The sequence below is a fragment of the Eriocheir sinensis genome, chromosome 17 (assembly GCF_024679095.1).
Source record: "Eriocheir sinensis breed Jianghai 21 chromosome 17, ASM2467909v1, whole genome shotgun sequence".
NCBI classification, from domain to species: Eukaryota; Metazoa; Arthropoda; class Malacostraca; order Decapoda; family Varunidae; genus Eriocheir; species Eriocheir sinensis.
In genome coordinates this window covers 4126173-4153651 of record NC_066525.1, presented here as the reverse complement: position 1 = coordinate 4153651, position 27479 = coordinate 4126173, and the positions used below count along the sequence as shown (strand labels likewise).

General features: G+C 43.6%; 3 protein-coding genes across 16 annotated transcripts in view; 2 read left to right on the top strand and 1 right to left on the bottom strand.

The window, feature by feature from the left end:
• The window catches only part of LOC126999805 (solute carrier family 35 member G1-like), a 134508-nt gene that overhangs the window by 32389 nt on the left and 74640 nt on the right, over positions 1 to 27479 (bottom strand). The window lies entirely within an intron of this gene.
• The window catches only part of LOC126999804 (carbohydrate sulfotransferase 1-like), a 99585-nt gene continuing 83351 nt past the window's right edge, over positions 11246 to 27479 (top strand). The window contains exon 1 of the mRNA XM_050862770.1: positions 11246 to 12859. Coding sequence (XP_050718727.1) covers positions 12810 to 12859 — 50 coding nt within the window. The 5' untranslated portion in view covers positions 11246 to 12809. The remainder of the gene's footprint in view (positions 12860 to 27479) is intronic.
• The window catches only part of LOC126999802 (histone acetyltransferase KAT6B-like), a 2230-nt gene continuing 815 nt past the window's right edge, over positions 26065 to 27479 (top strand). For 2 of the 5 annotated variants that reach the window (XM_050862766.1, XM_050862763.1), the window contains exon 1: positions 26066 to 27479. This exon is cut by the window's right edge. In XM_050862766.1, the coding sequence (XP_050718723.1) occupies positions 26173 to 27479 (1307 nt within the window). In that variant the 5' untranslated portion in view covers positions 26066 to 26172. The other 3 variants (XM_050862765.1, XM_050862764.1, XM_050862767.1) reach the window with 3 other exon arrangements.

Here is a 27479-nt window from a genome sequence, read left to right as displayed (position 1 = left end):
CGACATGACCAAAGAAAAAAAGAAAAGAAACGGAGATAGAGAGATAAAAATTGAGAAAAATATAGGATTCGGATTCTCTCTCTCTCTCTCTCTCTCTCTCTCTCTCTCTTACGCACAGTACAACACGCTCTGATTCTTTCTCCCCTTCTTAAAGTCATTTGCATTGAATATAAAAAAGGAAAAAGTACACACACACACACACACACACACACACACACACACACACACACACACACACACACACACACGTTCGTATATTTGCACAGAGTAACCAACCACCTTCTTTCTTTCTCTTTTTTTTTTTTCTTCAACACTCTTGCACATGCGGTTAACCCAGTAATGTTTTTTCCTTTCCCAATTATTTTCCCCCGTTTCTAAGATAATGATGGAGGAAAAGAAATATATAAGTATGATGAGGGAAAACAACAGATATAAGCACTAATTATTTTGGCAGGCTACAGAAATTACACGTGGGAAAAAAATAATAAGAAGAGCAAGAGAGAAAAATATATGTAATGAAATGAGAAAGTGGAAAGGAAAAACGAGAAAAGAAAACGAGAGAAGTGAGAAAGGAAAGGAAATAAGAGCGGAAAGAAATATATAAAAAAAGAAGGTTAAAGGAAAGGGAATGAATGTGATATAAGAGTGTGAGAATGTTGACAGAAGGAATAGAAAGAAAACAACAACAAAGGGAAGGCAAAAGACGAAACGGTATATAAAGCGAAAGGAAGAAGAAAATAAACGAATGGAAATAAAACAAGATAAAAGAAACTGAACAAAAGAAGATAAGAGGAAAAAGTTAAAAGCGAAAGGAAGGAAAAATAAATTAGTGAGACAGGAAAAGATGAAGAGTAAACATAAAGCAAATAATTAATGAGTGAATGAAAATCAGAAACTCACAGTGGCGAAGAAAAGAAAATCAGACAGAAGCAAAAAGAAAAGAAAAGAAAAACGAAAAGAGAAGATGAACAAAGATCGGTTGAATAGTTAACTCCTTGACTGACAGACGTAAACGGGAAGGAAAAACAAAAGAAAAGAGAGAGAGAGAGAGAGAGAGAGAGAGAGAGAGAGAGAGAGAGAGAGAGAGAGAGAGAGAGAGAGAGAGAGAGAGAGAGAGAGAGAGAGAGAGAGAGAGAGAGAGAGAGAGAGAGAGAGAGAGAGAGACAGAGACAGAGACAGACAGAGACAGAGACACACAGAGACACACAGAGACACACACAGAGACAGAGAGAAGAATAAAAAATCAGACAGAAGGAAAATAAAAAAAATCAAAGAAAAGAATATATAACCTCACGACCGACAGACAGGTAGAAAAAGAAAATCAAAGGTAAACAAACGCAACCAGTAGGCTCATTATTCCATGGCTGAAAGACCGAGTAAACACCTTAATTACACCTGCCACGCTGCGTACAGGTGTTCGAGCCCCACGATAGGGATGGTTACCTGGAGGAGGGGAGAAAGGTAAGCCAGGTGAAAGCTACAGGTGGTTAAGGGAGAGGGAGGAAGGGAGAGGGAGGAAGGGAGAGAGGAGGGAGAGAGGAGGGAGAGAAGAGGGAAACACAATGGAGGGAATAATTGTGCGTCTCTGTAAGGTAATTTGGTTTGGTTTACCTGTCCATGCCTGATTAGAGGAAGGGAGGAGGAGGATGGGACGGATGGAGGGAAGGAAGGAAACATGGAAACACGAAAGAGCAGGAAAGGAAAACAAGATACAGATGAAGGAAGAAATAAGGAGAAGGGGAAAAGGAGGTAGGAGGAGGAGGAGGAGGATGGGATGGAGGAAAGGAAACATGGAAACAAGGAAGAGCAGGAGAGAAAACTGAAAGAAAGGAGAGAAAGAGGTTGGAAAAAAAACGAAGGGGAGAAAGAAGCAGGGAGGAAGGAAGGGAGGAAAGGAGCGCTATATGGAGGGAAATGGAGAAAAAGAAAAAGAAGAAAGGAAAGAAGAATGGTAGGGAGACAAAGGAGAATGAGTGATAAAGAAAGGAAAGGAAGAGAGAAGGAGGAAAGAAGATCAGCTGGAAGGAAAGGAAGGAGAGATATTGATAAGAAGGAAGGGTGAGATAAGGAGATAGAGGAAAGAAAGAAAAGAAAGAGAATGGAAGTGAGACAAAGGGAGAGAAAGAGAAAGGAAGGGAAGGAGGAAACACGAGATAGGCAGAGAGGGAGGGAAGGAGAGACGTAAATAGGAGATAGAAGAAAGGAAAACAAAACAAAAGAAAGAAAAGAGAATGGAAGTAAGACACAGGGAGAGAAAGAGAAAGGAAGGGGAGGAGGAAACACGAGATAGGCAGAGAGGGAGAGAGAGGGAGGGAGAATGAAAGAAGCCGTAGTATTCTAATGAGAAGAGGAAATACAGGTCAGTGAATATACACGACTGAGAAGGGGAGGGAAATGGGTTAGTGGGTGAGAGGGGTGAAGTGGACAAGGGAGAGGGTGGGAGAGGGTGAGTGAGGCAGGGTGCGTGAGGCAGGGTGAGTGAGGCAGGGTGAGTGGTGGGAGATAGTGGTTTTACCTTTCTTTGTTTCTCTTTTCTTATCTTCCCTGACTATCTTCCTTTCTTTCTATCTTTCTTGTCATCTAACCTTCCTCTATATCTCTTTTACTCTCTTTTCCCTCTTATCTTTCCCTTCTTCTTCTTATCTTTTCTCTTCTCTTTCTATCTTCCTTCTCTTTTTTCTATCTTTCTTGTCATCTAACCTTCCTCTATATCTCTTTTACTCTCTTTTCCCTCTATATCTTTCCCTTCTTCCTATCCCTTCTTCTTCTTATCTTTTCTCTTCTCTTTCTGTCTATCTTCCTCTTCTCTTTTTCTATCTTTCTTGTCATCTAACCTTCCTCTATATCTCTTTTACTCTCTTTTCCCTCTATATCTTTCCCTTCTTCCTATCCCTCCTTCTATCTTACCTTCCTTCCTCTAATCTTTCTATCTTTCTTCCCATCTTCCTCTCTTTCTCCAGATGGTGAAGGTAACAGAAAAAGGAAAGTAAGAGTGTAAGAGAGAGGGGGAAGATAAGAGGCGGAATAAGAGGAAATAGGAGATGATTAGGTATGCAAAGTGGAGGGAGGGAGGGAGGGAAATAGGTCAGTGGGTGAGGGAATGGGTGGACAGGAGGAATGGGGGAAATTGGTGATGGTAATTAGGTATCATCATCATCATCATTCGTATCATTATTATTGTCATTATTATAATTTTACTGCAGAATCAAGGTCTTTCCCATAGTCTTCCACGGCTCTCTTTCTCACTATCTATCTATCTATCTATCTATCTATTTATCCATTTATCTATCAATCTGTATGTTTATCTGTCTCTGTCTCTCTCTCTCTCTATCTATCTATCTATTTGTCTGATGTTAGTGTACTCAGTCTTGCTTCGCCAAAGGTTCTATCTCTACATCTGGTTCTTTGTTTGGTGTTAGTGTATTCCATCCTTCTCCGGCAAAGGTTCTATTTCGTTCTTTCCACCTGGTCCTCTTTCCGTTAGTGCCAGCAAAGGTTCTTATTCCACCTCTCCACCTGGTTCACTGTCTGCCCTAACTACTATCACGTACAGCATAGGTTCTTATTCCACCTCTCCACCTGGTCCACTGTCTGCCCTAACTACTATCACGTACAGCATAGGTTCTTATTCCACCTCTCCACCTGGTCCACTGTCTGCCCTAACTACTATCACGTACAGCATAGGTTCTTATTCCACCTCTCCACCTGGTTCTCTGTCTGGCCTAATTATTATCACGTACAGCATGGGTTCTTATTCCACCTCTCCACCTGGTCCACTTCTGCCCTAACTACTAACACGTACACATACCTCTGGGTCGTTTCCTTCCTTACTTTTCTCTCTTCCTTTCTTACGGGACCCAACAAAAAACGGGAAGAGAAAGGCAGACACGTGACAGCTCTTACGTGTTGGCTCTTACGGAAGAATGTGAACTTTTTGTATTGTTTCCGTTCAGAGGCCGATGTGACGGAGATGAACACCGAGGCAACGCGCGGATATAGTGTATGTTCCGATTTTACTTTACCTTCCTGTCTTTTCTTTTCCCTTAATCCTTTATTTTTCATACCCCAATTTCTTTCCTTTCCTTCTCTCTTCTCTTTCAATCCTATACTCCCTCCCTTCCTCTCTCACCCCTTTCCTTCTTTTACTTCCCTTTTCCTTTCTCTCTCCAATCCATCGCTCCCTTCTCTTCCTTTCTTTCCTTCTCTTCCTCTCCTTTTTATCTCTCCTTACTTCATTTATTGTTTTCTCCTTCTTCCATTTTTCTCACTCATTCACTTCCTTTTCCTTCTCTTTCCCTCTTTCCTCCTTCCCTCTCTATCCTCCCTCCCTTCTCTTCCCTCATTCCTTTTCTTCCTTTTCCTTCCTCTATATCTCTCCTTCCTTCACTTATTGTTTTCTCCTTCTTCCATTTCTCTCACTCACTCACTTCCTTTTCCTTCTCTTTCCCTCTTTCCTCCTTCCCTTTCTTTACCTCTCCCTCTCTATCCTCCCTTTCCTTCTCTTCTCCCACTCCTTTTCTTACATTCTTTTCTTCCCTTCCTTGCGCACTCATTATAGTTTCCCCCTTTCTCCTTTCTTCTCAAAATCCCATCACTATCATTATTTCTTAACCCGTTGATGGTGTTGAGGTCGTGTAGCTGTGACGGTGGTGATACGGATGGTGACGGTGGTGTGACGGTGATAGTGAAGGTGGAGGTGATGGTGATGACTGCTGGTAACGGTGTGATGATGGTGATAGTGGAAGTGTGACGGTGGTGATGGTGATGATGGGAAGAAGATAAGGTGGATAGAAGGATGGAAAAAAGAGAAAGATGACAATAGGAAAGAAAAGAAGAAGACAATAGTAGACAGAGAGGCAAAAAGAAGGGAGGAGAGATGGGAGGAAAAGAAAGGAAGAAGAGAATGAAGATAGGAAGGTAAAAAGAAGGGAAGGGTGATGAAAGGAGAGGAAAGAAGAAATAAATAGTAGCTGAGAGGGTAGAAAGAAGGAAGGGAAGATGGAGGAAAAGATAGGAAGAAGAAAATGAAGATAGGAAGAAGAAAATGAAGATCGGAAGAATATAAATGAAGATAGGAAGCCAAAAAAAGGAGAGATAAAAAAAAAGAGAGAGAAGATAGAAAGAGGCAAGAATGATGATAGTAAAAGAGAAAGAAAGAAAGGAAAAGAAGATGATAAAGAGCAAACAAAGGGAGGAAAAAAGAAGAAAAAAGGAAGAGAGGAGAAAAAGAGACAAAAAGATAAAGAGATGACAGAAGGAAGGAAAGGAAGAAAGGGATGCTGCTGCTGCTGATGATGATGATGATAATGATGATAACAGAAAGTAATGGAGAAGACAACAGTAATAATGATGCCAAAAAAAAAAAATAACAACAAAAAGCAAATTCACACCTTTCTCTACCTGTACCTGGCGGGGCGGCGGGGTGGGGGGAGGGGGGATGGAGAGGAAAAGGGGGGGAGAGGTGGCGGTAAATTAGTAACCGGCACAGGTAACGTAAGCAGGTGAGGCAACGCTGATTCACCTGAGCTTACGGTGGTCTGGTGGAGCGGTGACTCACACACGAAGGGGGAAAAAAAACACTGGACCGTAAAGGATGAGAAAAAAGTTAAAAAAAAACGAAGGGGGAAGAGAGGAGAAGACAGAGAGAGAGAGAGAGAGAGAGAGAGAGAGAGAGAGAGAGAGAGAGAGAGAGAGAGAGAGAGAGAGAGAGAGAGAGAGGTAAGATAAAAGGAGAGATAAGACTGGAAGGAAGATACATAGATAGAAGAAAGAGAAGATAGATTGGAAGATAAAGAATAAAAAGAAGGGGAGGGGAAACAGAGCGATAAAGGGAAGTAAGATAAAGATAGGAAGATGGGAAAGAAGATAGAATGGTGGAAAGAAGGGAATAAAGAAAGAAGGGGATGAAGACTGAAAGATAAAAGGGAGGGGAAGATAAAACTCGAGATAAATAGAGAAAATAGAAAGGCTGAAAGAAAAATGGAACGGGAGGTAGATAGAAAGAAAGGAAGAAGGCAGAAAGGACAAAAAAGGAAGAGGGGAGATAAAGAGGGAGAAAAGGGGAGAAGGAAAGAACAAAAAAACAAACAGGAAGATAGAAGAAAAGGTAGAAGAAAAGAGGAAAGGAGAAGGAAATTATAAAAAAAGACAAAGAGAAAAAAAGAAGATAGGAAGATGGAAACGAAGAAAAAAGCAAAGGAAGAGAAAGAAAGAAAAAAAAAAACGTAACTCTAAAAAAACAACAAACCGACTCAGCATCTCCCGTTAGTGTGTTCCTACGTGCGTGAACAGAAGGATGGGCTGTCTGTCTGTTAGTCTGGGTGTCTGTCTGTCTGTGTCTGTGTTTGAGTGTCTGCCTCCTGTCTGGTTATGTCTGTCTATCTCTTTTTCTGTCTGTCTGTATCTCTGTCTGTGTGTCTGTATATGTATGTCTGTTTGTGTGTCTGTCTCCTTTATCTCTTTTTCCTCCCGTCTCTTTATTTTCCTTTCTCTTATTTTTGTCTTGATTTGTCTGTTTTGTTTTTTCTCTTTTCTTTCCTCTCCCATTTTATATTCTTCTCGCACTTTTCTCCTTTCCTCCCTTTTGTATTTTCTTCTCTATTCCTCCTCACTTCTCGTCTCCTCATTATTTTTCTCCTCTTCTCTCCTTTTCCCTTCCTCTTTCCACCCCTTCTCTATTTTCCAAGCCCTCTTTCCCTCTCCTTCTCTTCTTCTTAATTCCACTCATCTCCATTCTTTCCCTCGTCTCTTCTCTCCTCCTCTCTCCTTTTCCTTTCCTCTTCCCTCTCCTCTATTTACCAAACCCTCTTCCCCTCTCCTCCTCTTCTCTTAATTCCACTCATCTCCCTCGTCTCTTCTCTCCTCCTCTCTCCTTTTCCCTTCCTCTTCCCATCCCTCCTCTATTTACCAAACCCTCTTCCCCTCTCCTTCTCTTCTTCTTAATTCCACTCATCTCCATTCTTTCTCTCCTCCTCTCTCCTCGCCTCTCTTCTCTCCACTCCTTCCTGGCCTTGACAAGTATTCAGATCCTGCCGTGTTCGTGACTTGCTTCCCATTAAAAGTAGAAACATAATACTCTTCCATTCCTTCTTTCTCCTACGCATTTTTTTTTCTTACCTGTGTTTTGACATTGTGTATTCTTCCTTCTTTTGTTAATGAGTAGGTGAGGGAAGAAGTATGAGTAAGTAGATGAAAAGATGAATGTGGAAAAAAGAGGGAGATGAGAATTGAAAGAGAGGAAAGAAATAAAGAAAAGGAAAAATAATGAGAGGAGGGAAACAAAGAAACGAAGAAAAAGATAGATGGAAATGATGAATCTGGAATGAAAGAAGAGAAGAAAGAGAGGAAAAAAAGAAACAAAGAAGGAAAGGAATAATGAGGGAAAAAAGAGGGAAAATAAACAGGTACAAAGAAATTTAAGTCGAACAGTAAAAAGAAAAACTGAGAAGGTGATTGTTTTTCCAGTTGTTTTTATTCTTATTAACATCATCGTCGCCACCATCATTACTACTACCACTACTACCACCACCACCATTACAGAAGTGGTAACGGTACAAACCTGAAGAAGAAAAACCACACACAAAAAAAGAAAAGAAGAAAACGAGTGAGTGACAATAATATGACACGAGCAAAGAAGGAAAGAAAAAGATAAAGAAAATAAGACTTGCTTAACTCTTATAATTACACATGGAAAAAAAGAGAATGAAGGAAAAAAGAAGGATAGAAGGAAAGGAAAAACACTGACGGTGAATCTCGAACACAGCAGATAAAACACACATATAAACAAACACAAAGACAGAAAATAATAATAATAATAATAATAATAATAATAATAATAATAATAATAATAATAATAATAATAATAATAATAATAATAATAATAAATGAAAGCGAAAGAAAAAAACATCATAAACAAAACAATAAAAAAAACATATATACATACATACATACACACATACACAACCATACATACCCACATTGAAATACATAAAAAAAAGAAATAGACACGCACAAACACACTAACAAACACTACCCACGTCACTCCCAACACGAAGAAAACAAACAAAACAAAAAAATGGAAATAATTAAAAACAAAGGGAAAATAATGAAGAAAAAAAGGAAATAAAAATAATGAAAACAACAAAAAAAGAAAAGAAAAGACAACCTGAGAATAACAATGAGGTGGAAAAGACAATTAAAACAACAACAAAAAAAAACAATAAATAAAATAATGAAAACAATGATAACAACAAAAACAACTGAGACTTATGAGGTGGGCGGCAGGTAACAGGGAACGTGAGGTAAGGTGAGGTGAGGTGAAGGGAGGGAGGGAGGGAGTGTAGAGAAGGGAGTAAAAGAGGGAGTGTAGGAGTGAAGAAGGGAGGGAGTGTAGAGAAGGGAGTAAAAGAGGGAGTGTAGGAGTGAAGAAGGGAGGGAGTGTAGCGAAGAGAGTAAAAGAGGGAGTGTAGGAGTGAGAGAAAGAGGGAGAGAGAGACAGGAAATTGAGATGAAGATAAGGAATGTATGCTAGAGTGAGTGAGGAAGGAGGGGAGAGAAGGAGTGAGGGAGTGTAGGGAAGGAGTGAGGGAGTGTAGGGAAGGAGTGAGGGAGTGTAGGGAAGGAGTGAAAGAGTGTAGGGAAGGAGTGAGGGAGTGAAGGAAAACGAGAAAGGGAGTAGGTGAAGGAAAAGGAGTAAAGGGAATGAGTAAGGAAACTGAGGAGAGACAAAATAATGATTGAGTACGGGAGTGAGGGAGGACTGAAGGAAGGAATGAGGAGAAAAAAATAAATAAAGAGAGTAAGGGAGTGAAGAGAGAACGATGGAGAGAGAGAAAGAGAGGGAGAGAAGTGGAGGTGAAAAGAGGGAGGGAGAGAGAGAAGGGAAGACAAGGTGAAGGGGATGAGTGATTGCGAGTGAGTACACAATGCAAGTACTGTCGGCAAGGTAAGCAGGTAGTTAGGTAAGTAGGAAGGTAGGTAGGCAGGTAAGAAGGTAGGTAGGTAAGGCTTTTGAAAGGTAAGGGAAAGAGAAGCGTGATGCAAGCTAACTGTACTTATTGACACACACACACACACACACACACACACACACACACGAAGGAGAGACGAAGAGAAAATAAGAGGGGAACAAGAAGATAGAGAAGAGAGAAGAGAGAAGAGAAGAGAGAGAGAGAGAGAGAGAGAGAGAGAGAGAGAGAGAGAGAGAGAGAGAGAGAGAGAGAGAGAGAGAGAGAGAGAGAGAGAGAGAGAGTATCTATAAGCTTAACGTTGCTTGCTCACTGAAACTCGGTCAAGAAACGGATTAGACTCAATCTCTCAATATTTTTCCTTCCATTTCCTCTGGCTTCCTCTCTTCCTCCTCCTCCTCCTCCTCCTCCATCCGTTCTTGCAAGTATTAGCCAAGCATAAATTTTTACCCGTGAACCCGAAAAGATTTATTTCCCTTCGCCGTCCGCTTGAACCCATAAGAGGAGACTGGCTGGCCTTGGTGGTGGTGGTGGTGGTGATGATGGTGGTGGTGGTGGTGGTGGTAGGGGTGGTGGTGGTGGTAGTAGTATTGTTCAGTAACTTTTTCCTCCGTATTTTCTCAATTTCATTATTATTATTAACATTACTATTGTCATCATTATTATTATTGTTGTTTTTATTTGGTGTTGTTATTCTCGTATAAGGAAATAGTATGATAAGGAAATAGGAGGAAAGTGAGAGGAAGGGAAGTAGAGGAGGAAAGAGAGAGAAATAAGAAACGAAAGGAAATGAGTTGAAAAGGAGAAAAGCAGGAAGCAGAGAGGTGGATGTTTGGAGGGAGAAATAAGGTAGGAGAAAGGGAGGGAAGGAGAGAGGGAATAAGGGAGAAAGGAAGGAGCGAGAGAGAAAAAGGTGAAGAAAGAAGAAAAGAAGAAAGAAAAGGAAAGAGAGGGTGAGAGAAATATTGAAGGTTGCAAAGAGAAAGGGAAGGGAAGAGGAAAGGGAGAAAAAAAAGGAGGTAGGGAGGAAAGGGAAGGGGAGAGTGCCAATCATCGTGAAGGGAGTGAATGGGAGGTAAAGGGAAAGGTGCCAGGTGTCGAACAGGTGAGAAATCTACCTGCCGAATGTTTACTCTCTCTCTCTCTCTCTCTCGTTGCTAGTTGTATTACATGCGCATTGCTTCCTTCTTCTTGTTTCTTCTTCTTCTTCTCCTTCTTCTTCTTCTTCTTCTTCGTCTTCGTCTTCTTCTTCATCATCACCTTCTCTTTCATCTTTTTCTTTCTTTTTATTATTTTTCTTTTTATTCCTCCTCCTCCTCCTCCTCCTCCTCCTCCTCTCCTTCGCATGAGCCCGCAAGATAACGGGTTGCCGGACATGCTGTAGGAGGAGGAGGAGGAGGAGGAGGAGGAAGAGGAGGAGGATGTCTGGCTGTCTCTTCCCTCTCTGGTCCCTCCTAAACTTGTGAGGCGACGGTTTCTGTGCCACAAGAACGCTCGGTCGTAAAGCTGATCACTACTTAGTCTGGCGTTGAAATTACCGTCGACAGATGGGAAAGGAGGAAGAAGATGAGGTGGAGGAGGAGGAGGAGGAGCAGGAAGAGGAGGAGGAGGAAGATGAGGAGCTGGTAATAGTGGAGGAGGAGGAGGAGGAATTAGGAAGGAGATGAAGGATGAAGTAAAAGAAGAATAAGAAGCAGAATAAAGTAAAGACTAAGAACAAGAACAAGAACAAGAAGAAAAGATGGAAGAAAAGAACAAGACAATAAACAATAAGAATAAGCAGAGAAAAACAAAAAAAATAAGAGACGAAAAACAAGAAAATGAAGAGGCAGAGAATCAAGAAAACAACGATAGCGAAGAAAAGACAACGAAGAAAAAACAAAACAAATGAACGGCTCTCTTTAACACTTCCTCCTATTACGGCTAAAAAGAGGAACCACAAAAATCATAGACGGATAAGGAACCCAAACTCAGGAGGCAAGAATCTCTATCTCTTGGTTATCTTCCCTTACGTGACTCTCTGCCGACACCTTGCAATCCCTGCCTCCTGGAATGCCCTCTTGAACCTCTCCTCCTACCCTTCCTTCCCTTCCTCTCACTATCCAACCGTTTAACAAGCAATAACAAACACACCGAACAAACAATCACAAATACAAACCACCCAAAACCACACACACGTCACCTAAAGAAATCACGGTTTAAATTCCACATCTGCAAACCGCGCACCACATGTTAAGGAGGGGGAGGAGGAGGAGGAAGAGGAGGAGGACCAGGAGGAGGGGGGGTAAGCACAGTGGGTCCGGCTGCCTGCTCCTGCTGGTGCTGCGCCTACGAGCATTCCCAGTGTGACATCTCCATTCCAACCCTTTCAAAGACCTCTGGAATCACACCCTTGGCTCTGGAAGCTCGCAAAGGGAACCCGAGGGGACAAGAGGCACCGGTGCATGCTTAGAGCCGGCGTGGGGGTGTCTGTGAGGCGAATTGTGCCGTGGAGTGAAAGCCGAAGACGAGGAAGAAGTGTGTGTGTGTGTGTACGTGTGTTACGAGTTGCCACAAACCGCTAGCAACTGAGGCTGGATGAAGTCATGAGGGGTGCCCACTAACTCTCCTCCTTTGCCTGACGTGTGGGAAAAGAACTCAAAAGGGCTCAAACATTCATCTCTTTGCGGTGAGACTCTGAGTGATGTGTGAGCCTCCAGGACCTACAAGAACAGCCTCAGCCTTCGTCAGTGCCTCGCGATGCCTCAGAAGCTAAAACTAGTGACCCAAGTGCCTGACGAAGGGCTGAGTGTGGTGAGGACTTAAGGGCAGTGTGGTGGAGATGCCGGACGACAGGAGGTGACATAGACGGCCTTGATAACGCCCCCCAGTGATAGAAAGGTCAAGGGTCGTGGTGTTTGAGGTGAGAGATGTGTGACTGATAAAGATTGGTGAAGATTTGTGGATATTTGTGTCAGAACGCACGTGAGAAAGGGAAGATAAGGAGAGAGAGGAGGAGAGAAAAGAGAGGTGAAGGAGGAGGAGGAATAACCTGGGAGTGTTGAGGACGGAGTAAAAGTGGTATAAATAGAAGAAAATAATAATAATAATAATAATAATACGGGAAATTTGCCTGAAGGAAACATTGCAAAGGGAAGAGTAAAGGAGAGGAAGAGGAGGGTCAGTAAAGAATAACTACTGAAGAAGACGAAGAAAAGGAAGAAAAAAAAGAAGTAAAAGAAGAAAAAAGAAGAAGAAAAAGAAGAAGCAGAAGAAGAAGTGGAAGAAGAAGAAGAAGAACACCCCCAAACCCTTCTTCATGGATTCCTGACCTCACCTGCCCCACCCCACCCCCACTATTCCTCCACAACCCCCCCCTCCACCCCCTCTGTCAACGTGTACCTCAACCAACCTGCTCTCCACCCTCACTAACCCCGCTTCCCTAACCCCTTCCTCACGCCCCACCCCCTAACCAAGCCGACAGCCCCCCAAAAGAAACCCCCAGCAAATAGACCCCTTGGCAAGCCCCCCCCCCTTAAATCAATATCCCCTCAGGTAATCGCCCCCTTCCCTTCCCAAGATATCCCATTCCCCAATACCAGCCATCCTGTCCCCCTTAGATACCCCTCCCCATCTCTCTCTCTCTCTCTCTCTTCCTCCACAGCCTGTCCCCTTTTCCTCCCCCCCATAACCCAAGGCATCTTCCCCTCCTTCCCCTTCCCCCCCATCACCTGCCCCTCACCATCTCAACATAACCAGTCGAAGATGAAAGCTGTTGGAGCCTGACGGAAACCACCACCACCACCACCACCACCATCACCACCACCACCACCATCACCACCACCACCATAATCACCAGCAAGCATGAGACCCTTCACCGCCACCACCAGGCTACTTCGGCGGGTGTTGATAGGGTAGGTGGTGATGATTTTTGTGGTGTTGAGACCCGCCTTGTGTCTGTTTATGAAAGGGGGGTTGGATTCCCTGTTTTGGTGGGTCTTTTTTTTTGTGGTGAAATTTGCGTCTTTATAAGGTGTGTTTTGAGAGTGGGTTTTGTACTTGACTTGTTTGTTTGTTTGTTTGTTTTATCTATTTATTTATTTATTTTATCTTATTCGATTTTATTTATATAGTGTGTGTGTGTGTGTTTGTGTGTGTGTGAGTGTGTGTGTGTGTTACGAATGAAGCTTTTTCTTTTAGGTTTCTTCTTTAAAAAATATCTTTCCTCTGGTGCTGAATATCATGTTTTTGGTGCTAATATGCAGTGTTGTTCTCTTCTTTCTTTTTTTCTTTCTTTCATTCATTCTTTCTCTCTATCTTTCTTTACTTTTCTTTCTTTCTTTCATTTAACTTTCTCTCTTTTGTTGCTGTTGTTGCCGTTGTTACTAAGCAGCTCGGCGCGTGATGGAAAGCAAGGGAAGAGAAGAGCTTATTACCAGTTATGTGTGTGTGTGTGTGTGTGTGTGTGTGTGTGTGTGTGTGTGTGTGTGTGTGTGTGTGTGTGTGTGTGTGTGTGTGTGTTACCTACATACACTAACATACACTCAACAACAGTATCATCACCATCATCACTACGACGCCAATCACCATCACTTCATCACCATCACCAACATCACCACCACCATCACCACCACCATCACCCAACTCCATTACCAATACCACCACCATCAACCACACACACACACACACACACACACACATCACAACCCCCTCAAACCCTTCAAACACACACAACCCCACGTCACATACATCCTCCCTCCCCCTATACACACACATCACACACAGCCCCTCCCCCAACCGCCCCCCCCCCACACACACACAAGGGCAAGGGTGCGAGCTGGTGAATCAGTGAGCGAGTAAGTAAACAAGGGGAATACAAACACAAGGGAGGTGAACAGACAGAAGCACCGTTGTCTGATTGGAAGGCGAGGCGGAGGTGAGACGAGCGACCAAGCAGGCAGCTGACGGGCCGGCAAGCATGAAGGGGAAGTAAAGAACGGAAGGAAGGAAGGAATTGACAGGGGAGAGAGAGAGAGAGAGGGCAGGAAGAAGGAAGGGAACGAGGGAAAGCAGAATGAGGAGAGGAAGGGAGGGGAGGAGGGAAGGAATGACAGGAGTGAAGAAGGGAAGGAAGGAAAGGGTGAGAAAGGGAAGGAAGGAAAGGAGACGGGGGAGTAGTACAGGAGGAAGGAAGGGGGTGAGAGAGGGAATGAATGAAGAAAGACAGAAATAAGTCATAGGAGAGAAATGCGATACGAGGATAGAAAATAAATTAAGGAAACGAAAAAGAGAAATAGAGAAAGAAAAGACCATACCATAAATACAGAAGGAAGGAAGCGAGGGATGGAAGGAGACAAAGCAAGGAGAAATTATATAAAAGAATGGAGTTAAAATAAAAGAAATGAAGCAAGGAATGGAATGAGTGAAAGAAGAGAAGTGAAAAAGGACCACAACGAGAAGGAAGGAGGAAGAGAAGAAGGCAGAAAACGAGGATTTGGAACAGGAGCAAACGGAAAAAAGGAGAAAGAAGAGGAAGAGGAGAAAGAAGAGGAAGATGAAGAAAATGAGGAAGCAGTTAAGTAAATAGCTGTTCATGGCATAAGAGGAGAAAATGGAGGTGATAACAGAAAGGTAATAAAAGTTAATAGAAGGAAAATTAGAAGAACAAACAGGGAGAATGTGAAGCGTCATAAGTAACACACACACACACACACACGCAAATACACCTGCTGGCCTCCTAATTAACGGTGCTGTCTACCTGCTTATACATTACCTGAATCCCACCTCCCTCCTTCCCTCCCTCCCTCCCTTACCCTTCTCTCCTTTTATTCATTCCCCTTCATTACTCTCCCTCCATTCAGTATCTTTCCTCCATTCTTCCCTCCCTCCCTCCATCCACCCATCCACTTTCTCTCCCTCTCTCGTTTCATTCATTCCCTCCATTATCCTTTTACTCCTTCTATACCTCCCTTCCTCCCTCCCTCCTTCCCTCCCTCATAACTCCCTCTTCTTTTCTCTCCCTCCCTCGTTTTGTTCACACCCATTTTTACTCCCTTCCTGTTTTCTATCCTCCCTTCCTTCCTTCCTATGTTTTCTCTCCTCCCTTTCTCCGTCCCTCTTTTCTCTCTCTTTCCTCCTCTGTTTCTTCCTTCCATTACCCTTCTCTTCTTTCCCTTCCTCTCCCTCTCTTCCATTCTCCCTCTCTCCCTCCATCCTGTCTCTCCCTCTCCCTCCCTCCCTCTCTCCATATGCTTGCTTACGACGCATATGCCTTAAACATGTGAACAAACAAACACACAAACAAAAAAGAGAAACTAGAGAATAAAAATATAAACTTAAATAATAAAAGAACTGCTACTACTACTACTACTACTACTACTACTACTACTACTACTACTACTACTACTACTACTACTACTACTACTACTACTACTACTACTACTACTACTACTACTACTACTACTACTAATACTACTACTACTACTACTACTACTACTACTACTACTAATAATAATAATACACTTTACTACACAGATGGGATATTTATAGCTTACTAGTTTTTCCTCTTCTCTCTCTCTCTCTCTCTCTCTCTCTCTCTCTTACATCACCATCCCTTCTTCTCCCTTCTCCCCCTTCCTCTCTTCCTCCCTCAATTCCTTCCCTTCCTTCCCTCTTCCCAAAACCGAAAGAATCAAGGTAAAGAGGATGGAAAGAAGGAAGAAAAGAAGCAGAGAACGTAACATAGAAGAAAGAAGGAAAAGATAAGAAAGAGGGAGTAAGAGAAAGAAGGAATAAGGAAAGGAGAAACAGAAGCTAAAAAGAAGATTTGTATAAGAAAGAGGGAATTAGGAAAAGGATGGAATAGGGTAAAAGGAGGGACAGAAGAATGAAACAGAGAGGAAATAGAGGAAAGGAGAAATAAAAGAGGGAATAAGGTAAATGATGGATACAAGAAAAAAAGAAAGAAAATGAAGGAAAGAAAATTGGAAAAAAAGGAAGAAGGGAATAGGATAAAGGAATCAGAGGAAACACAGGAAAGAAGAAATAAAGGAAAGCATAAGTTACAGGAGGAATAAATAAATAAAGAAAGAAAGAAAGAAAGAAAATAAGGAAAATGAGGATAAAGGGGAAGAAGGGAATAGGATAAAGGAGGGAACAGAGGGAAGGCAAGACAGTGCTATATAGGCCTTGAGGTGGGGAGGGAGGGGGATGGGGATGGGGAGGGGGGGGGGGGTACAGGTGTTCCTTGCGTCAGGTAGCAGAAGGGGCAGCACAGGAAAGCGTGACTCCCTCAAGGTAAACATACGCACACACACACACACACACACACACACACACACACACACACACACACACACACACACACACACACACACACACACCTTCACCTCTACCTCCTGTGTTCGTCTGTCTCGTTATATCATTTCTTTAGTTTTTTTCTTTGTTTTTCTCTTCTTATTTCTTTGTTATATTGTTTCTCTTTTTTTTCTCTTTTTCTCTTTTTTTTTGTCTCGAGGTATTTGTTTATCTATCGTTATTATTTCTCTTGTTTTCTTTGTTTTTCTCTGTTTACTTCTTTATTATTTTATTTATCTTTTATTTCCTCTTCCTTTTTTTTGTGTCTCTGTATCTATATATCTGTCTATCAATCTCATCCACTTGTATTTTCCTTTTTTTTCCTTTTTCTATCTTTTCTTGTTCATGGGTGAGAGATAATAATAATAACAATAAAAAAAATGATGTATATATATTTAAACAAAACTAAGATGCGTATAGAACCAACCACTTAATTCTTCTTCGTTCTTTCTTTCTAGTTTTCCTTTTTTATTCCATCTTTTTTCTCATTCCTTCTTTCTTATCTTCCTTACCCCCTTTCTGCTCTCGTATGTTATTTTTTTTCTTTCGTTCTTTCTTCTACTTTTCCTTTTCTTATTCTTTCTTTCTCTCACTTCTTCTGTCTTATTTTCTTTTCCCCTTTCTTCTCTCTAAGTTAGTTTTTTTTTTTTTGCTCTTCATTTTACTTTTACTTTCCCTATTATCTCTCTCTCTCTCTCTCTCTCTCTCTCTCTCTCTCTCTCTCTCTCTCTCTCTCTCTCATTCCTTCTTCATTATCTTCTTTGCCTACTTTCCTCTCTTATGTTCTCTACCTTTTTCTTTCGTTCTTCATTCTTCTTTTCCTCTCCTTCTTCCCTCTTTGTCTAACTCCTTCTTTCTCATCTTCTTTGCCTTCTTTATTCTCTCTAATGTTTTTCTACCTTATTTTCTTTATTCCTCTCTATTCGTGCTTTCAGAATAACGTTACTAATGGCTTCCAGAAAAAACGTTAAAATACACTTACTTTTATTTAATTTCCTTTTCATTTACTTATTATTTTATTTCATTTTATTTTATCTGTTTTTTTAGTGTCCATTTGTTCCGTGCACTTCCTCCTTCTACTCGATTCCACATTAACAGAGAAGTGGAGGAAAAAAAGTGGAGTGGAAATTATATGCTTCCTTTTATGGGTCCACTCTCCACTTTCCCTCAATGACTAGTGGGAACTTTGCTCTCTCTCTCTCTCTCTCTCTCTCTCTCTCTCTCTCTCTCTCTCTCTCTCATGCTACTTTTTTTATTTACTTTTTTATACTTTTATGTTGTATTATTTTTCTTCTCGATCTCGTATGGACAACTTTACTTACTCCTTCCTACTCCACTTCACTCCACTTCTTTCCACTCATCTCTCTCCCTTCTCCACCCTTCTTTGTTCTTCTGACTCCACTTCATGTCCTCCCTGTTTTCCCATCTCTCCATTTCACCACTCATCCTCCACTCCACTTCTCTCCACTCCATTCCACTCCTAAGGCTTTTATCTCCACCCCAGTCCACTTCCTGCACTATCTCCACATGTTCCCTGTTCTTTGTTGCTCCACTTCTCTCTCTCTCTCTCTCTCTCTCTCTCTCTCTCTCTCTCTCTCTCTCTCTCTCTCTCTCTCTCTCTCTCTCTCTCTCTCTCCACCTGGGTACACTCTCTTTTGTTAACATTTAAAAGAATCTTCCTTGGAACTCAATCACGTAATGAATTTGAGTCAAACAATATCCAGGACCCCTTATTTTTCTCCTTTTTTTTCTCTCCTGTACAAAGGGAAGCGGAGGAATAAAAGGGCGGTTGCTATTGGCTGGAGGATAGTGAGAGAACAGTTCTTATTGGTGGATCGAGAGAGGAGGAGGAGGGCCATTGGTGGATTGTAATAAGAGGAGTTGCCTTGGCGTTTAACAGTGTGATGAGTCTTACAATCTTCATTTTTAAAGTAGCGTGTCCTTATTTTTCTTGTTTTTTTTTCTTCTCCCAATTTAAGGTGTAATGGTCAAAGGGTTATATTCCTTAATGCTATGTCATAAGAGAATTTCCTCCTTTGTAATTTAACTGTTATGAGTCTTAGAATGTAGAATTTCAAAGGTCATTCTATTATTTCTTTCTCGCGTCTGTAAAAATAATAATTCACCGTGACTACAAGCACGATTCATTTCTGCGTTACAGTTATTTGATTATTAGGTTCTAGGAGGAGGAAATGCCTTGAAATCGTATCAGGAAATGGAACGGTCTATAACAATTTCCTTCAAGTCGGATCGAATTCTCCTCACAAAGCGATTCGACCTTGAACGCTTATTATAAATGACATGATATCTGTTCGTGGCTATGCTGATCATTATTATTTATGTGTGGTATTGGATCCTTTCACGAGACCACAGCACGCTACACATTTGAGGCCGGATTACTAAACATTTCGTCATTCAAGAACACATATTTGACAAGGCTTTCATAGGAGTTTGGGACATTTCCAGGAGTAGTTTTATGGCCCTGGTGGTAGTTTGACCCTTCCTCTGTGCCGTGAACCTAAAGAAACACTCATTGGAACCCGATTGACCCTCTCTTTGACCTTAAGAAATAGGCAATGTGAGAAGCCAATGTGTCTTTTAATATCGACCTTGGAGTCAACAGGGAAATCATAACACGAAGGTCAATATTGATTTTTTTTTTTTTTTACATCTAAGGATACGGCTCAAGGGCAACAAAAAGGGTACAAAAAAAAAAAAAAAAAGCCCGCTACTCGCCGGTCCCACAAAAGTAAAAAAGTAAAGAGCAGCCAAAAGAGAGGTCAATTTCGGGTGGGTGGGAGTAGAAGAATGGTTTAAGTGAGTGAAGTCGGTGGGGTGGTAATGTTATGAAAGACAAAAGGGTGGAGTAATGTGGAATAGAGTGGAGTGAAGCAAACTGGGAGTCACACACACACACACACACACACACACACACACACACACACACACACACACACACACACACACACATTTGTTTGTTATGAGTATTTCCTTGGGTAGTTTTATGAGTCTAGTGATGGTTTGACAAGGCTTCTGAAAACACTCATGAGAACGCGACCAATCAGTGTCTCCATTTTCTATATCAGGTGTCCCGTTTTCCTCCATAATTTCCTACCCTCTTCTTTTCCTCCTTTCCACCTGCTCTTTCTTCTCCTCTCTCTTTCGTTGTTTCGTCCATCTCCTCTTCTTTGTCTTCTTCGTAATCTTCTCCACTTTTTTTTCCTCCTTTTTCTCTTCGTTTTCCTTTTCGTCCTCCTTCTTCTCCTCTTCTTTGTCTCCTTTGTTGTCTTTGGAAATATTTCTCGTGAGAGCCGAAAGCCCTAAGCCTAAAGTTACCAAATTCTAAAGTTAACTCTTATAACTTTCCTAATACTAAAATACTCTACACTAAACACAAAGTTCTTTTAAGCGTTGTAAAACTAAGCCTCGCTACATTCAGCAGCTTCGAGAGCTTACTATGCACTGATAAACACCTACATCTCTTTATAAATCACTTAACATCTACTCATAATGTGTCCTTTACTGTTACATTATGGTTTACCTTTTGGGGTAGGCGGTGGCTGAGTGGTTAGCGTGTGGGCCTAGCATTCACGGCGCCATGGAAAACGTTGGTTCGAATCCCCACGCTACCACCGGGGATTTTTCAGTCACCGCCGAGTGGCCTAAGACTACCCACATACTGTTCAGAAGACCGCCCATCAACCCGGACTCTAGAAGAAACCGTCCAATGAATCAAGAATTGCCTGCGCCATGACGGGCTTGGGACGACCACCAGGCCCCTGAAGAAAGCCTACCGGCGCTACTGGCAGAGATGGGAAAAAAAAAAAAAAAAAAAAAAAAAATCAAAAAAAGAAAAAAATATGTATCAACGAGCTCTGGTGTATTAACAATGTTGCACACTTTCACGAGCCCGGAATGTGTGAACCAACTCGGCAAAACACCAAATTTCTGCTCAAGGTTACCACAGAATTCGCTTTTAGGAGGAAACAGGAATTCCACGTCTGAGAAAAGACCCACATTTGCCGAACTCGCCTCATTTCCCTTCCGAGGATTACGGGGTGAAGGGCGAGGGGGGGAGAGGGGGGGAGGGGGGTAGAAAGGACGGGGGTTGGGTGTGGTGTGGAATTAGATCAGAGTGGAGTGAGGTGGGTGGATGGGGGAAGGTTGGGATGAGGTGGAACAGGGAAGAGAAGAGGTGGAATAGGACGGGAGTTGGGTGTGGTGTGGAGTTAGATCAAAGCGGAATGAGGTGGATAGGTGGGGGAAGGTTAGGATGAGGTGGAACAGGCAGGAGAAGGGGTGGAATATTGTGGGACGGGGCAGAAGTGGACTAATGGAGTGAGGTGGATAGGTGGGGGAAGGTTAGGATGGGGTGGAACAGGCAAGAGAAGGGGTGGAATATAGTGGAACGGGGCAGAAGTGGACTAAAGGAGTGGGTGTGGTGTGGTGGAGTTGGATCAGAGGGGAGTGATGTGACAGAGTGTGGAGTAGGGTTAGGAAGACATAGAACAAACAAGAGTGATGGTGGAGTGAAGTGGGGGAGATGAAGCGGGGAGGGGGAGTGGAGAGGAGTGAAGTGGAGTGGGAGGAGGATGGATGTGTTCAAGTGGAGTGGAGTGTGTGTGGAGGTGGAGTTCAGACTACTACAGAGAGAGAGAGAGTGGGGAAGAAGTTTCAAAGTGGAGGAACGAAGTGGGAGTGATGGACGAAGTGGAGTGAGTGGAGTGGATGGTTTATGAAAGACGAGAGAGTGGAGTAGAACGAGAAGAGGTTTGGTGGTTTTTTAGGTGGGTGGGAGTAGAGGAGTGGTTAACACAGCGAAGTCAGTGGAGTTATAATGTTATGAAAGACAAAAGGGTGGAGTAATGTGGGATGGAGTGACGGAGTGTAGCAAACTGGATGATTCTCAAGGACAGGACGTGGAGAGGGAGTGGGGGGGAGTGGGGGAGGGAAAGGGGAAAGCCAAGGACGCCATTCGTAACACCCCACTAGACTGATATACTTTCCACGGTCCGGAGTAAGGATTCTTGATTACTTCCGTGCAGGAGGTCGACGAGGAAACACAATCATCTACATTTCGTTGCTATAATCTTTTCTTCGCCCTCTCCTTCCCGGTACTGGGTGAACGCATTCCTCTTGGCTTCCCCGTGCAAGGACCTTATTTAAATGTCTCTGTCACGACTTTCACGCCTACTCCCAGTCACTCCGTCAGATCAGGGTGTGGGTTACTCTGATGATCTCACCGTTACGGGCGGGAGTGTCCTTGCTATACTCACTCACTCCCTCACTCCCTTCGTCCCTCCTTCCCTCCCTCACTCACTGACTCATTCCTTGGACTCCCTTCCTGTCCGCTAACTCATAAAGGCGGGTGAGTCTAGTATTGAGAATTGGGAAAACACTGAAGGAGAGAAGGGGAAACTACTGAAAATGAGGTGAGGAAGAAGAATGGGAAGCAAGTAGAGATAGGAAAGGAAGAGAGAGATTGAAGAAAGGGAGAGAAAGGGAGAGAAATAAAGGGGAGAAAGGGGAAAAGGATGAGAATAGGGAAGAGGCAGGAAAAAAAAGGGAGGGGGAGTAGGGATAAGGAGAGAGAGGTAAATGAAAGGAAGAGAAATAAGGAGAGAAATAAAGGGAAGAAAGGGGAAAAGAATGAGAATAGGGAGGAGGCAGGAAAAAAGGGAGGACAAAGAAGGAAAACGAAGAGGAAAAACTGAAAAAAAGTAGCCTTGTCAAACCCCAGTGCTCTATTTTGCCTGTAGTTTGGTGCAATATAACTCCTTCTTCCCCTCTCTTTTCTTTGTTTTATCCAGTTTTATCCAACCTTAGTCTCTCTCTCTCTCTCTCTCTCTCTCTCTCTCTCTCTCTCTCTCTCTCTCTCTCTCTCTCTCTCTCTCTCTCTCTCTCTCTCTCTCTCTCTCAGGTGTCATTTCTCTCTTGATTTCGCCACCCTCCTCCACGCCTATTTCTCTTTTTTTATCTTTTTTTATTTGGTCTTTCTCTTGATCTCAAAATAAGAATGGAAATGATACTGGAAAGGCTCTGGAACTTGTGGTTAGCGTTGCCTCACACACACACACACACACACACACACACACACACACACACACACATACAGACCCACTGGAATATCATCTTTTTTTTTCATGTTTTCTTGATCCAATACCTGATAGTTTTCTTTATTTTTTTTTCTTTCTCTCGTTTTCTATTTTTCTATCATCTGTCTTTCTTTCTCTCGCTCTTTGTCTCTCTCTATCTCTCTCTCTCTCTCTCTCTCTCTCTCTCTCTCTCTCTCTCTCTCTCTCTCTCTCTCTCTCTCTCTCTCTCTCTCTCTCTCTCTATCTATCACTATATATCTAGTTGATTTTTTCCGCCTTGTATTGGTTTTGTCTTCGTTATATAATTATTTTCTTTTTACCTTTAATCTAACAATGCGTTCACCTGTTCCACCTGAGATTGACAATGCAGGTGTTTGATCGTTTCCCTGTCGATTCAATTTGGTTCCATTATGAGACAGTGACGAGAGTTCTGATTCAGCTAAAAAAAACAAGACACACACACACACACACACACACACTAGAACAAAGAAGAGAAAGGGGAGACCTAATACAAATCTATAAATTATTGAGCAAAATGGATGAAGTAGATAACGAGGAGTTGCTACTAAGAGAAGGAACTACCACCAGGAACACAAGAGGACATAGTAAGAAATCGAGGAAGGGAAGATGCTTGACAGACACAGAGAAATGTAGCTTCCCGCAAAGAATTATAGAGGTTTGGAACAGATTAAGTGAGGATGTAGTATCGGGGAGGAGTGTGCAAAGCTTAAAGGAAAAGTTGGATAAATGCAGATACGGACACGGGACCACACGAGCGTAAAGCCCAGGCCCTTTAAAACTACAACTAGGTAAATACACACACACACACACACACACACACACACACACACACACACACACACACACGCAGTTACATAGCGTCCTCGGCACACTTACTAGAGGTCAAAAATGTTTCAGAGTTCCGAGTTTCATTTGAGTTTCATTATAGTTTCTGCTTGGGTGGGTGTACAGAAGGGGATGGGGGGGGGGAGGGGATTGATAGGGGAAGGGAGGAACATAGGGATTAGGTGAGGTGTGAAGGGGGGAGATAATAATGGGGGGGAGGGAGAGGGGGATGTGTGTGAGTGTGTGCATGTGTGTGTGTGTGTGTGTGTGTGTGTCCTTGCTATAGGTCAGTCATGCAGCACCACCTCTCCTTATCTCCCCTTCCCTCCCTATCTCCCTCTCTCTCTCCCTCCCTTCCTCCTCCTCCTCCTCCTCTCTCATTACATTCTCCCTCGCTTCGTTTTTGGTCCAAGTTTTATGCTTACTTGTTCCCTCCGTGTGACCTCTGTGACCGTGACGACTCTCTCTCTCTCTCTCTCTCTCTCTCTCTCTCTCTCTCTCTCTCTCTCTCTCTCTCTCTCTCTCTCTCTCTCTCTCTCTCTCTCTCTCTCTCTCTCTCTCTCTCTCTCTCTCTCTCTCTCTCTCTCTCATCACACGTAACCTGGCCCTTGCTCCCTCTTTCATTGCCTCCCTTTTCCTCCCCTTCTTCCCTCCTCCTCCTCCTCCTCCTCCTCCATCCGTATACGCGACCTCTCCACTCACGCGAGGAAAAAAAAAACACTGAATATTTATGTCTGTATTTTCACTCACGTCAGAACTATTTGCTCTCTTTCTCTCTCTCTCTCTCTCTCTCTCTCTCTCTCTCTCTCTCTCTCTCTCTCTCTCTCTCTCTCTCTCTCTCCAGTTTTTGGCCTTGTTCCTGTTTGTAGTCGCTCAGTGTTACTTTTTTTTGTTTATTTTATTTTTGTTAAGTGACGTTGCAGTTTTACACACACTTGTTGACTTGTGGTTGCTTGCTTGCTTGCTTGCTCTCTCTCTCTCTCTCTCTCTCTCTCGTTCTCTTTTTCTTTCTCTTTCTTTTTTTCGTTTCTTTTTTCTTCTTTTGTTTCCTTCTCACTTTTGTTCTCTTCATTTTATTGTCTTCTCTATTCTTTTCTTTTCTTTTTCTTTTGTTTTCTTCTCTTTCTTCCTCCTGTTTCCTTCTTTCTCTCTTTTCTCTTCTCCAGTTCTCTTCTCTTCTCTCTTCTCTTCTCTCTCTCCTCTTCTCTTTTCATTTATCTACTCTTCTTTTCGCTTCTCTCCTCTCCTCTCCTCTCCTCTTCTCTCTCTCTCTCTCTCTCTCTCTCTCTCTCTCTCTCTCTCTCTCTCTCTCTCTCTCTCTCTCTCTCTCTCTCTCGACCCTGACTGGGATAACAACACGCTATGGAAAATGACGTTGAAAATAGCAATAAAAAGTTTTAAAAATAATACAGTTACATGCAGAAGGCTATGGGAAGAGACACGCATTGATTATATAACCTTCTGAAGTCTATTATCATCATTATTATTATTATTATTATTATTATTATTATTATTATTATTATTATATTATGAGTGTGTAAAGTCATGAGCAAATCCTTGGAACCGTAAAAATCTAGCTATGGTATTTTTCTTCTTTCTTTCTGTCTTCATTTCCCTTCTTTTCCCTTTAAACTCTTTCATTTCTTCTTTTACCCTTTCTTTTCTTTCATTTTCATTTTTTTTTCTTTCCTCTCCTCTACTTTCCTTTCCTCTCCTTTCCTTTCCTTTCCTTTCCTTTTCTTTCCTTTTTTTTATCCTTTCATTTCTCGTATAGAAGAATGGATAAAGTACAAAAAAAAATAAAAATCAAGATATACCGAAACAACTTTACACTAATCAGAGTCAAGTTTGATACGCTTTAACAAAATTTTTCTTCCCATACAATAAGTCTCGGGTAATTGTCTGAGAGTCGCATCATTATACATAGAAAAAGAACTTCAGCTGCTAATTATCAAGAAAATGAGAGAAAAAAGGAGAGCGGAAAGAGGATAGAAGAGAGAGGGAGAAGAGATAGAAGAGAGAGAGAGAGAGAGAGAGAGAGAGAGAGAGAGAGAGAGAGAGAGAGAGAGAGAGAGAGAGAGAGAGGAGAAAAAGGAGAACAGGAAAGGAGAAAGAAGAGAAAGAAGAGAAGAAAGAGAGAAAAAGAGGAGAAAGAGAAGAGGAGAAAGAGGAGAAAGAAGACAAAGAAAGAGGGAAGAAGGAGGTAAGAAAAAAGAAAACAGGAGAAATAGGAAAGAAATGACAGGAGAGAGAAGACAGGAGAAAGTTGACAAAGGAGAGAAAGCGAGAGAGGGACAAACCAAAGATGACAGGATAAAGAGGATAAAAGAAGTGGGACAAGATAAAGGGGACAAGAGGAGGAAGAGGAACAAAGAGGGACACAAAGACCAAGAGGGAAGAGATCAACAACCTTTCCTCTTACGTATCTGTCCCCCCCTCCTCCTCCTCCTCCTCCTCCTCCTGTTCATCTTCTCCGTCTTCTTCCTCCTCTTAATCCATTTCTTTCACCATTAAGTATACTCCGACTTGGCGTGGTAGGGTGGGTGAGGCGACGCGCCCCCCAGCGTATGCTCCATTGATTGATTGATTGATAAGTAAAGTTCACCTCTTCTAAATCTCTAATATCTCCTCCTCCTCCTCCTCTTCCTCCTCCTCCTCCTATTCCTCCTTCTCCTCTCCACCACTTCCTTTATTCATCTTCGCCCTTCTGTCGTCCCCTCTTCTTCCCTCCACTTCTTTTCTCTACCTTCCTCTTTTTCTTTCCCCCTTACCTTCCCCTCCCCCCCCTCCCTCGTGCGTCTTGGTTTCCTGCCCTGTATTTCCCCTCCTTTGTGAGAACACCGCCGGTGCAGACCACTGGTTACCAGCTCCCTCTTGTGAGGTGACGGTCTTCTTCGTTTTCTGTGTTAAGTGAACAATTAACAATTGAAATGGCCAACCAAATCAAACTGTTGACTGTAAACTTCGACTATCAAGTCATGAAGGAGGTGGTGAAGGCGCTGGTCTCCAACGCACTGATGAAGGCCGCGGAGTGGGCGGTGGGCACCGCCTTTGAGGCGGTGCTCGTCTCCCGCAGCCTCCAGCACACCGTCGGCGCCTGGCACGCCGCGGGGCCGCACACCACGAGAGTCGGGCAGGTGCGCCAGCTCCTGGCCGACCTCTGGGTGCTGGCCGCCCCGCGGGACCCCCTCAGGGAGTGCGGCGTCCTTGCCGGTCATGACAGCTGGTGGACGGTGTTCTGGGGCCTGGGGGAGGCGGGGGAGCGCCTCGCCTGCCTTCAGCAGAGGGTGGCGCTGGCCCACGAGGAGCACGAGGCCTTCACGAGCAACCTTGTGCGGGTCTGCGTGCTGCTCTTCACGGGCCTTGCGGGCTGGGCGCTGTGTGCGCTGCGGGGCACGCGGCGACCACGGGAAACGGTGGCCGCTGCGGGCACTGCGGCGTGCACGGCGGGCCCAGAGGAGGAGGAGGAGTTTGCCTCGGCCGAGGAGGAGGAGGAGGAGTATGCCTCGGCTGAGGAGGAGGAGGAGTATGCCTCGGCTGAGGAGGAGGAGGAGGAGGAGGAGTATGCCTCGGCTGAGGAGGAGGAGGAGGAGGAGTTTGCCTCAGCTGAGGAGGAGAAGGAGGAGGAGGAGGAGGAGGAGGAGGAGGAGGAGGAGGAGGAGGAGAAGGAGGAGGAGGAGGAGTTTGCCTCAGCTGAGGAGGAGGAGAAGGAGGAGGAGGAGGAGGAGGAGAAGGAGGAGGAGGAGGAGAAGAAGATAGAGTTTGCCTCACCTCTGGAGGAGGAGAAGCCTGAGGACGCCACTGAAGTTGACACGAAGTTGCACGAAGATGTAACCTGCACAGAAGAGGAGGCGAGCGTGGCGGCTGTTCTGGAAGGCGAAGGTTCACGGCCATCTCAGGACCCTCAGGATGACAAGGTCGAGGACCGTCAGGAGGAAGTGCCTGACAGCCTCAGCGATGCCTCCCATCCGCCTCGTCCCGCCCAGCAAAACACGGAAGTGGCGGCCAAGACCTGGGCCGAGGAGGTGGACGACGCCTTCCCTGTCCCCGAAGAGTGCCTGCAGCACTTCGGCTCCGACGAGTGGTCGCTGGCGACCGGCCACAAGAACCGAGGGAAGCACAAAGACGCGACGGGTCAGCAGAACGACACCCAGACCCGCTGCAGGCACTCAGGCACGCAGGCACCACCTTCAGGCACACAGGGCCGCCCTTCAGGCACACAGGCACCACCTTCAGG